At 42.4% G+C, this 10,090-nt stretch overlaps 1 protein-coding gene across 1 annotated transcript; it reads right to left on the bottom strand.

Annotated features, from left to right (window-relative positions):
* Positions 1-743: 743 nt before the first annotated feature.
* Positions 744-3,201, bottom strand: LOC135553467 (fatty acid binding protein 1-B.1-like). Its single transcript, XM_064985598.1, has 4 exons — positions 3,135-3,201; positions 1,951-2,123; positions 1,508-1,600; positions 744-794 (listed from the first exon to the last, which is right to left on the bottom strand). Exons 1-4 carry the CDS (start codon positions 3,199-3,201, stop codon positions 744-746), a joined length of 384 nt encoding a protein of 127 aa, XP_064841670.1.
* Between the last annotated feature and the right edge of the window lie 6,889 nt (positions 3,202-10,090).

The following is a 10,090-nucleotide window of genomic DNA, read 5'->3' as shown; positions in this document are numbered from 1 at the left end:
AGGGAGAGGTTGTCCTGGCACCACACTGCCAGGTCTCATTGTCAGTGACCAGGCCTACCACTGGTGTTGTGGTGCACCTCAAACTTGGTGTTGGAGTCATGTTTAACCACGCAGTCGTGGGTGAACAGGGAGTACAGGAGGGGCCCAAGTGTTGAGGATCAGTGTGGCAGACGTGTTGCCTACCCTTAGCACCTGGGGGCGGCCCGTCAGGAAGTGCAGGATCCAGTTGCAGAGGGAGGTGTTTAGTCCCAGGGTCCTTAGCTTTTCCAACCACACTGTAGCTGGGAAACCAGTCACCCTCAAATGGTGCACCTTTAGCCCCTTGTCAGCTACACTGGGGTGGAACTAGTGAAAGCAATGTCCAAAAACATTGCCTTAAAGTTGATTTTCAAAAGTAACTGGAAATTGAGGAATCTGCTTTTAAACTGATGCACCCAATGTGGTAGGATTCTGACCCATATTGCAACAGACTAGATGGAACTACCAAAGCCTTCATTTCTACACTGCTGGGTTGACATTTGCTATAAAGCAGTCATATTAAAATGTAGAAAATCCATTTTGGCCCGAGTAATGTTCACGGAACTATGCTATTCTATTGAATCCCACATTCAGCCAACTCAAACCTTGCCTCATTATTACAAACTTCAATTTTCCCCTGAAGTTCTACCCATTGATATGAAATGCTGAGACCAGACCATTCAATGCCTTTCACATTTTATTAATCCAAAGAGTGCAGTAGATCTTCACATTCGTTTGCTGGTCCTCTTGTATGACATGCCAGACAGAGTCATGGTCTGAAAAGAGAAAGCATCTGTAATCATTACACTCAATAAATCCATGCCAGTACACTATGCTTACCAAACCGGACGCGTTCGTTCTCACATTGATTTTGTTCACCCACACTAGAAGCGATCAGGACATGCAGGTTGAAATATCAAACTCCGAAACAGTTATATTTGGGGCAAAAAGCATTTCATATTTATGGCAATTTAGTTAGCTAGCTAATTTGTCCTAGTATATAAACATTGGGTTGTTATTTTACCTGAAATGCACAAGGTCCTCTACTCTGACAATTAAGCCACAGAAAACCGAATGTTTCTCATCATCTCGCCTCCTTTATATGGCGGTTGACAACCAACGTTACAACTCACCAGAGTGTGGACCTTAATCTTTCAATCACCCACATGGGTATATGCTCCTAAGAACCAACGAGGAGATTGGAGAGGCCAGACTTGCAGCACATCAAATAGAACCAATTTCTATTTTAGCACCTGGCCACGCAGATGCTTGCTGAGGCGCGTGAGCAGTGTGGGTGCAATGATTGAATAACACGTACATTTATTTTGCGACGCGAGCGGTGGGGTCAGCATGTAATTAGAACATTGGCGGCAGCAAACTGTTGAATTGCGTTCACGGCACTGTCATAGACTAACCATTTTGTTAATGGTATAAATTAACCCTGAAATTGTGTCGTCGTGAAACCCCCAGCCATATGCCCCAGACTCACGTTGACGAGGGTGTTTGCGTCTGTAAGTTCTGTGACATATTCGATCCCATTCAGGATGGCCGTCAGCTTGTTACCTTCCCTCATCACCACAGACTGAAACAGGAGAGGTCAACGGTTAGATCTGAAAGCAGTGGTCACCAACTACAGTCAACTTGGACCAATTTAACAGGCCATATATGGAGAAGGAAAAAAAAGTTAGTGCGCATCAGGTGTGTGAGTTGGTTTTGAGACATAACTGTGCACCCATTCCCTGGAGAGCAGAGGAGATTCTGCCAACAAAAGTCAGTCCTCCCACAACATCACTGGGACCTGAACTAACCATAGTGACCCCACATCAGCTGAACTTTTAGTTTAGTTAGATACTGGCTGTATATGTAGGGAGATGGATAAACCCAGGCTACATGTATGAAACTCATGGTTGGGTTGTGACATGCGCCACCCACATTGACCCTCTCCCCGGTCGGCGACTCGAGCTCCGTCTCCTGGCCAATGGTGAAGGAGTTGGTGAGGATCTTTGTCCCCGTGGTGACAGTCACCTTGAAGTGGTCTCCAGTCTCCTCAATCTCAGAGATGCTCTTGATGTCTTTGCCCTCCTGGATAAGCTCATCAGGGAGACCTACATGTTTGCGGCAGCGAGAGAGTCATATACGGTGCTTTGTAGTACTACAAAAAGTAAATGAATTATTACTACTGAAGTAAAGCGCTGATGCACTATAATATGGCAACAATGATCTGAATGCATTCCCAGCTTGCACATAACATTCTGAGGACCATACGTTTTAGGGCTTGGTTATTTTGCAGACCACATTCTGGCAATGGAGCAGGACAGGTGCTTGGCTTTGGAACATTCTCATTAAGGAAATTGACAAAATGTTATTTTCTTGGCATTTCATTATTTGATCAGAATATTTCCTGAAAGTTCAAACATTTAATTTAAGGTAAAGTTCGAGGAACATTAGTTATTTTACATTGGGAATGTTCTCAAGTTGTTCATCTGACTTTAAATAGTCTCCTGTGGGAATGTCAGTACTTCAGCATAATGTTCTGTAGGTTCTCATAGTTACAGTTAAAGTCATGTTCTCAGAACACTAAGTACTTGCCATACAAAAACAACATTAATCAAAACACATTCCGTTCTCAGCTTCAACAAACGCCATCTTCTCTTAAGTGTGTTGGCCACACCTGATCTTAATGAGTGCTTGTTCCTGTTGAAATGGTCTGAATAGATTAAATTTATCCACTTTCAATGAGTTACAAAACTTATGCATGACAACTCCATCCTGGTGGCACAGTGGATTAATTCCACGGATAGAGGACAGAAGAGCATGGGTTTGAATCTCAATGACACAATAAATTATTAATGCCTAGGCAAATCATTTAACAATCCCATTGGTGCTGGAAGTTCAAAATAGTTAACACCGCTAGTTTGGTTTGGGCTAAGTCTTAAATTAAACATTCAGTGAAAGTTATTCAAAAAATATATATAAATTTGTTGTTAAATCTAACACCATTTCAAGTACCCATTGCATTCGCAGTCACCATTGATCTTCATTACTGAAAGGACTACGACTTCTGAAATTAACACCCCAAGTCTAATCAAATGTACAAACCCAGCTGCAAGACTTACCAACAGCCTTCATGAAAGACTCAAAGTTGTCATGTGACTCCATCTGGAATTTCCCTGAGAAAGACATGGTGACTATAAGACAGTGACAGTAGAGTCAGCCACAGCTCCCTGCTTGTCTTTATACCCCCATCTATCCAGCCCTGCACTCATTAACTAACTAAAGGTGTCTACAATTGAGAACCCCTCCCCTCATATCTTCCCTGCTACTTGCCTGTAGGCACAGATCTAGGATCAGCTTCCCAGCCAAGGGCAACTAATCAACATTGCAATGGTCAACTTTATTGTACTCCACTTCTCATCCTCTCTTCTTCTACATTGGCCGTGTGAGTGATCATTGATCTGATTTGATAAACAAAGCCTCCTCGACTCCTTAGAAAAATGATAAGCAGTCTCATCATTGTAATACAAGTGTATGGATCAATCAACACATTTCAAATTCAACTTGACTTTATCTCGCTATACACCTGTGTTGAAATTAAACTCGGCGACATTGCACTTTGAGTTGAGAGGTGTATTTTGTCTCCCTGCACTATAAAAAAGTTGAATAAATGTACAATTGTAAGGCAGCAGACTGCAATAGGATTGTGAGTTTGCAAAAATGTTTGGCATATAGCTGAGCCAACATACATTCTCAAGTTGAATTTTAATGTTCACTCAACTTTTCATTTGACGTTGAGTGAACATACAATTCAACTTGAAAAATTGGAATCCAGACAGAGAACGTTAATCACCCCCAACCTGCAATGACAATGACTGCCAGGAAATACTTCTATTTGATTTAGGTAGTCTCAATAATAACTGGAACAGCCATCTCAGTAACAGATGCAAAAAGTCCAACTAATAACAGATTGGATTTCTTTAGAAAAATGCATGTTACTTATGTTGGTGTACACAGGTCTAAAAAGAAAACGTAATCAACCAATCAATGTACATGCAAAAACACAGGTAATTTAGCTCAAGTTTTTATCTGGATGGCTCGTGTCACTGGTCAGCTCTCGGCTGTGCTTCCCTTTGTTGTATGTAATAGTTTGCAAGCCCTGCCACATCTGACGAGCTTCAGACCTGGTGTGACACAGTACGATTCGATCCTAGTTCTGTATTGACTTTTTGCCTGTTCTATGGTTCGTCGGAGGGCATAGCGAGATTTCTTGTAAGCTTCCGGGTTAGAGTCCCGCTCCTTGAAAGTGGCAGCTCTACCCTTTAGCTCAGTGCGGATGTTGCCTGTAATCCATTGCTTCTGGTTGGGGTATGTACGTACAGACACTGTGGGAACGATGTCGTTGATACACATATTGATGAGGTCAGTGACTGATGTGGTGTACTCCTCAATGCCATGGGAAGAATCCCAGAATATATTCCAGTCTGTGTAAGCAAAACAGTCCTGTAGCTTAGCATCTGCTTCATCTGACCACTTTTTTATTGACCGAGTCACTGGTGCTTCCTACTTTCGTTTTCACTTGTAAGCAGGAATCAGGAGGATAGAATTATGGTCAGATTTGCCAAATGGAGGGCGCGGGAGAGCTTTGTACTCGTCTCTGCGTGTGAAGTAACGGTGGTATAGAGTTTTTTTCCCCCTCTGGTTGAACATTTAACATGCTTGCGGGAATGAGGTAAAACGGACTTAGGTTTCCTTGCATTAAAGTCCCCGGCCACTAGGAGTGCCGCCTCTGGATGAGCGTTTTCCTGTTTGCTTATGGCCGTATACAGCTCATTGAGTGCGGTCTTAGTGCTAGCATTGGTTTGTGGTTTTAAATAGACAGCTACAAAGAATATAGACGAAAAACTCTCTTGGTGAATAGTGTGGTCTACAGCTAATCATGAGATACATTACCTCAGGCGAGGAAAAACTTGAGACTTCCTTAGATTTCGTGCACCAGCTGTTGTTTACAAATAAACATAGACCGACACCCCTTGTCTTACCAGAGGCGTCTGTTCTATCCTGCCGAAAAAGCATAAAACCTGCCAGCTGTATGTTATTCATGTCGTCGTTCAGCCACGACTCAGTGAAACATAAGATATTACCGTTTTAATGTCCCATTTGTAGAATATACTGTATGTGCTCGTTGCTCGTCTATTTTATTATCCAATGATTGTACTTTGGCTAATAGGACTGATGGTAAAGGCAGATTACCCACATTAACCACTTTACAAGGCACGCAGACCAACATACCCGATATCTCCATCTCTTTCTCCTGCGAATGACTGAGGTGAGAGCCTTGTCGGGTGTCTGGAGTAAATCCTTTGCATCTGACTCGTTAAAGAAAAAAAATATATTCTTCCAGTACGGGGTGAGTAATCGCTGTCCTGATATCTAGAAGCTCTTTCTGGTCATAAGAGTCGATGGCAGAAACATTATGTATAATATGAATTACAAATAAAGCGGATAAACACACACAATAGCACATTTGTTTAGGGGATCGTAAAATGGCAACCATCTCTTAGATAGATTGCTGGTAGAAAACTGTTTACTACATCCCAAAAGATATACTTTGTAGATAATTGGCCCTCTTTCTGGGACTCACCCACAAACAGGACCAAGCCTGGCCAGCTGAGGATTGATGCACTCCATCCTAGCTGGAGGGGTGCTCTCATCTTATCTATCGCATAGACAGGGCCCTAACATACCCTAAGGGAACATTTTGACATTCGCCATATGGTTAGTGAGAAAGACCACATTGCAAATGTACGGTCCCTCACTCGACGTCCGAAAACGTTTGTAATCATATTGCAAATGTACAAAACATCACGAATCACGACGTGACCTTATCTCTAAACGGAAAATATTTTGAAGCCGAAACTTGGTGAGCATAGGTTTGGCATAATGGGCAGTTGGCCCCGAACAAGATGACGTCTAGGCCACAACGGTTTTTGAGTTATGGCCAGTGTTATGGCCATTAAAGGTCCAAAATTAAAATAAAGCCATAATTTTTCGGCTTCACGTCAAAGTAAAGGAACCTTCAGTGTCAATAAAAAAAACAGCCATTTTTCTATGGTCATTTAAGAGAAATCGTACAATGTCAAATTGGTGTTTTAAAAAACAGTTACAGATCCAGTTGCAGCGTGTTCATACGAATCTTTTTAAAGTGTGCTTTGGAGCTCTGCGAGATTTCTGTGATTTTCTGTGATTTTCTGAAATAACACACACTCAATAAACCCTCCGTAAATAAGTCAGTTCTTAACATAAAGACTTAAAACTCAAAATTCTATAATTGCCTACCCCAAGGAGGATATGTGTTCACTTTCAGCTTCCTGTGTAAACCGGAAGTGCCTTAAAATGGTGTCATAGGTGATGTTTTGAAGGGTTAAAACCAACGAGCGAGCGATGGAGAGGAACCAGAATCACTGCCCAGCCATCCCGAGTTCATCGGGCCAGTCAATTTCACATTCCTGCAGGAATTTTGAGCATGCCAAATTCGTGACGGTAAATGCCCATTGAAACATATTGCAAATGCACGTGCATATGATTCAACAGTGAAAAAAACATCACCAAATGGACATGATGAAATCAACACAACGAGCGATGGAAAGGAACAACTATCACTGCCAGGCCATCCTGTGTTCATCAGGCCAGTCAATGTTGCATTTCTGCAGGATTTTTGAGCATGTCAAATTCGTGATGGTACATGGCAAATGGACATAACATGCTGATTTGGCATTTTTAAATCTTTCATATTGCATTTGGACATTTCTTATGGCATTTCATTTTTGTCCATTTCAGGGGGGTGTTCCATTACTCATCTAGCTCCACATTGAGATAGAGGGCAGGTCAAGCAGCAGGCAGGCCAGGCAGCAGGCTGTTAGCCAGCCTGCCAGCTTAGTGGAGTCTGCCACTAGCACTGTCAGTGTAGTCTGCTCAGCTATCCCCATTGACATAATGTCTGTGCCTCGATCAAGGTTGGGTAAAACTAAACATGGCGGTGTTCGCCTTAGCAATCTCACTGGAGTAAATAATTCCTCCATTATTGTCATTATTGAGAGATTGTCGCAAAATAGGGCTACTGAATGTTAGATCCCTCACTTGCAAGGCAGTCATAGTCAATGAACTAAACACTGATCATAATGTTGATGTAACTGGCCTGACTGAAACATGGTTCAAGCCTGATGGATTTACTTTGTTAAATGAGGCCTCTCCTGGTTATACTAGTGACCATATCCCCATATCCCACATAGGCAGAGGCGTTTCTAATATTTACGACAGCAAATTTTTATTGACAACTAAAAACAACTACATTTTCGTCTTTTGAGCTTTTATTCATGAAATCTATGCAGCCTATCACTTTTTCGTGGGTTTTTGTCCAACATGTCTCTGGGCCTACTCATTGCCACAGTTATACCCTGGTTCTAGTTTTGTCCCGTGGATTAAATATTGTGGGTCTAAATGTTGTTTCTCATAATCCTGGACTATCGAACCACCATCTTATTACGTTTGCATTTGCAACAAATAATCTGCTCAGACCCAAACCGAGGATCATCAAAAGCCATGCTATAAATTCTCGGACAACCCAACAATTCCTAGATGCCCTTCCAGACTCCCTCCACCTACGTCGGAGTACAAAAATCGGTTAACCACCTGACTGAGGATCTAAATGTAACCTAGCGTAATATCCTAGATGCAGTCGCACCTCAAAAAATCTGGAAGAAAATTTGTCACAAGAAATTAGCTCCCTGGTAAACAGAAAATATCAGAGCCCTGAAGCAAGCTTCAGAAGAAGAAAAAAACAGCTTACAAAAACACAACGTCACTACAAAATATTTAAAAAGTTGCCTATAAACTTTGCCAAAATATTTCAAACTACTTTTGTAATACAACGTTAGGTATTGTTAAACGTTAATAATCGATCAAATTCTAGACGCGGCAATCTGTATTCAATACAGGAACAACAAGAAACCAGCAATGCTTTTTACATATTGCGCAACTCAAAAAAGTGTCCCCAGTTCCGAGTTGGCCTACTTCTTCATAGCACAAAGGAATAACCTCAACCATATTCCAAAGACTGGCGACATCGTGTGGAAGCGGTAGGAACTGAAAATAGGTTCCTATTAAATATCCAATGGCAAACACAATATAGTGAACAGAGAGGGGGGAAAAAATCTGAACTGCTACATAAGTTCTGTTATACTCACAGACATGATTCAAACAGTTTTAGAAACGTCAGTGTTTTCCATCCAAATCTATGAATAATATGCATATCTTATATTCTTGGCATGAGTAGCAGGAAGTTGAAATTGGGCACGCTATTTATCCAAAAAGTGAAAATTCTGCCCCCTAGCTTTAAGAGGTTGGCTAGGGCTGATATCAAGATTTTACTGCTAACCTACAAAGCAATACATAGGCTTGCTCCTGCCTATCTCTCCAATTTGGTCCTGCCGTACACACCTACATGTACGCTACGGTCACAAGACGCAGGTCTCCTTATTGTCCCTAGAATTTCTAAGCAAACAGCTGGAAGCAGGGCATTCTCCAATAGAGCTCCGATTTTATGGAATGGTCTGCCTATCGTTGTGAGAGACGCAGACTCTGCTTTTAAGTCTTTACTTTAGACTCATCTCTTCAGTAGGTCCTACAACTGAGTGTAGTCTGGCCCAGGGGTGCGAAGGTGAACGGCAAGGCACTGGAGCGTCAAACCGCCCTTGCTCGCTCTGCCTGGCTGGCTCCCCTCTCTCCACTGGGATTCTCTGCCTCCAACCCTATTACGGGGGGCTGAGTCAATGGCTTACTAGTGCTCTTCATGCCTTTCCTAGGTGGGGTGCGTCACTTGAGTGGGTTGAGTCACTAATATGATCTTCCTGTTTGGTTTTGCGCCCCTTCTGGCTCGTGCAGTGGAGGAGATCTTTGTGGGATATACTCAGCCTTGTCTCAGGATGGTAAGTTGGTGGTTGAAGATATCCCTCTAGTGGTGTGGGGGCTGTGCTTTGGCAAAGTGGGTGGGTGTTAAGTGAATTTTTTATCAATAATGACTAATTACGTATACATTTCAATCAGGATGTACTAATCAGAATACTATTATGTTACTGTATATGTATGAACTTTCTTTTTAATCCTAGTACTGAATATAATGTGTGTAAATATAATCAAGAATTAGAACAATGACTGTCTGTTCCTTGGTAGAAATGAATGAACTTATCATCAGACTGGCTAGAATGCTTATCTACAGAGGAAGACCTTGGCTCAGTCATAAATTATATTAAATTGGTAGGGAGACGATGTGGGAAGGCTTGAGATACTGCCTTTGTACCAGGGTGGGACAAGAGACAGGACAGTTCGAAAACTAATGACGTCATTTTCAGTTTATAACCTGTGGTAAACTGTATCGTGTTCAGTACTCTCGTGAATAAATTCTGCTGTTTGACTTTAAGACTGGGCTCTGTCCATTACTATAAAATAAGTGTCTTACAAATCCTTATGAATTGACAGAGTGTTTAATTTTAATTGGGTGTTAAAGCATAGAGCAATTTAATTCCTGTAACAATTGGTCCTTCGAACCGGGATCTAAATATCCGTCCCTGCCATCTGGAGGTCGTACGCCAAATAAATCGTGCACGAGCGGGTCTGGTCCCATTATTTAAGACCTGGCCTCTGAATTGAGGGAAAGAATAGGCCGATGTACACCCCAGACCACAGGGACGGTGTCACGCCCTGGCCATCGTTTACTTTGTATGTTTCTATGTTTTGATTGGTCAGGGTGTGATCTGAGTGGGCATTCTATGTTTGATGTCTTGTTTGCCTATTTCTATTGGAAGACCGAGAGTCAGCCCCAAATATTTATTGGGGGGGGGGGGGGGCTCAGGGAGAGTGTGGCAGAGTCAGGAGTCAGACCTGAGCCCACTCTCCCTGTTTATCGTGAGGAGCCAAGGAGGAGACCAGAACCAGAGCCGGTGTTGGAGGTGAGCAAAACAGAGACTGTGAAGGAGTTAATGGGGAAATTGGAGGAGAGAGTAATGAGGGAGTTGCTGTG

Source organism: Oncorhynchus masou, chromosome 1 (assembly GCF_036934945.1).
Source record: "Oncorhynchus masou masou isolate Uvic2021 chromosome 1, UVic_Omas_1.1, whole genome shotgun sequence".
In the NCBI taxonomy this organism is placed as follows: domain Eukaryota; kingdom Metazoa; phylum Chordata; class Actinopteri; order Salmoniformes; family Salmonidae; genus Oncorhynchus; species Oncorhynchus masou.
This window is presented reverse-complemented; position numbering and strand designations above follow the sequence as displayed.

Excerpts from the sequence above, each read along its gene's own strand:
- LOC135553467 (XM_064985598.1), bottom strand. The coding sequence starts at position 3,201 with ATGTCTTTCTCAGGGAAATTCCAGATGGAGTCACATGACAACTTTGAG. Across the intron at positions 1,601-1,950 it reads CGACCGGGGAGAGGGTCAAT|TCTGTGGTGATGAGGGAAGG; the intron begins GTGGGTGGCGCA and ends CTCCTGTTTCAG. Across the intron at positions 795-1,507 it reads ACGCAAACACCCTCGTCAAC|ACCATGACTCTGTCTGGCAT; the intron begins GTGAGTCTGGGG and ends TTCTCTTTTCAG.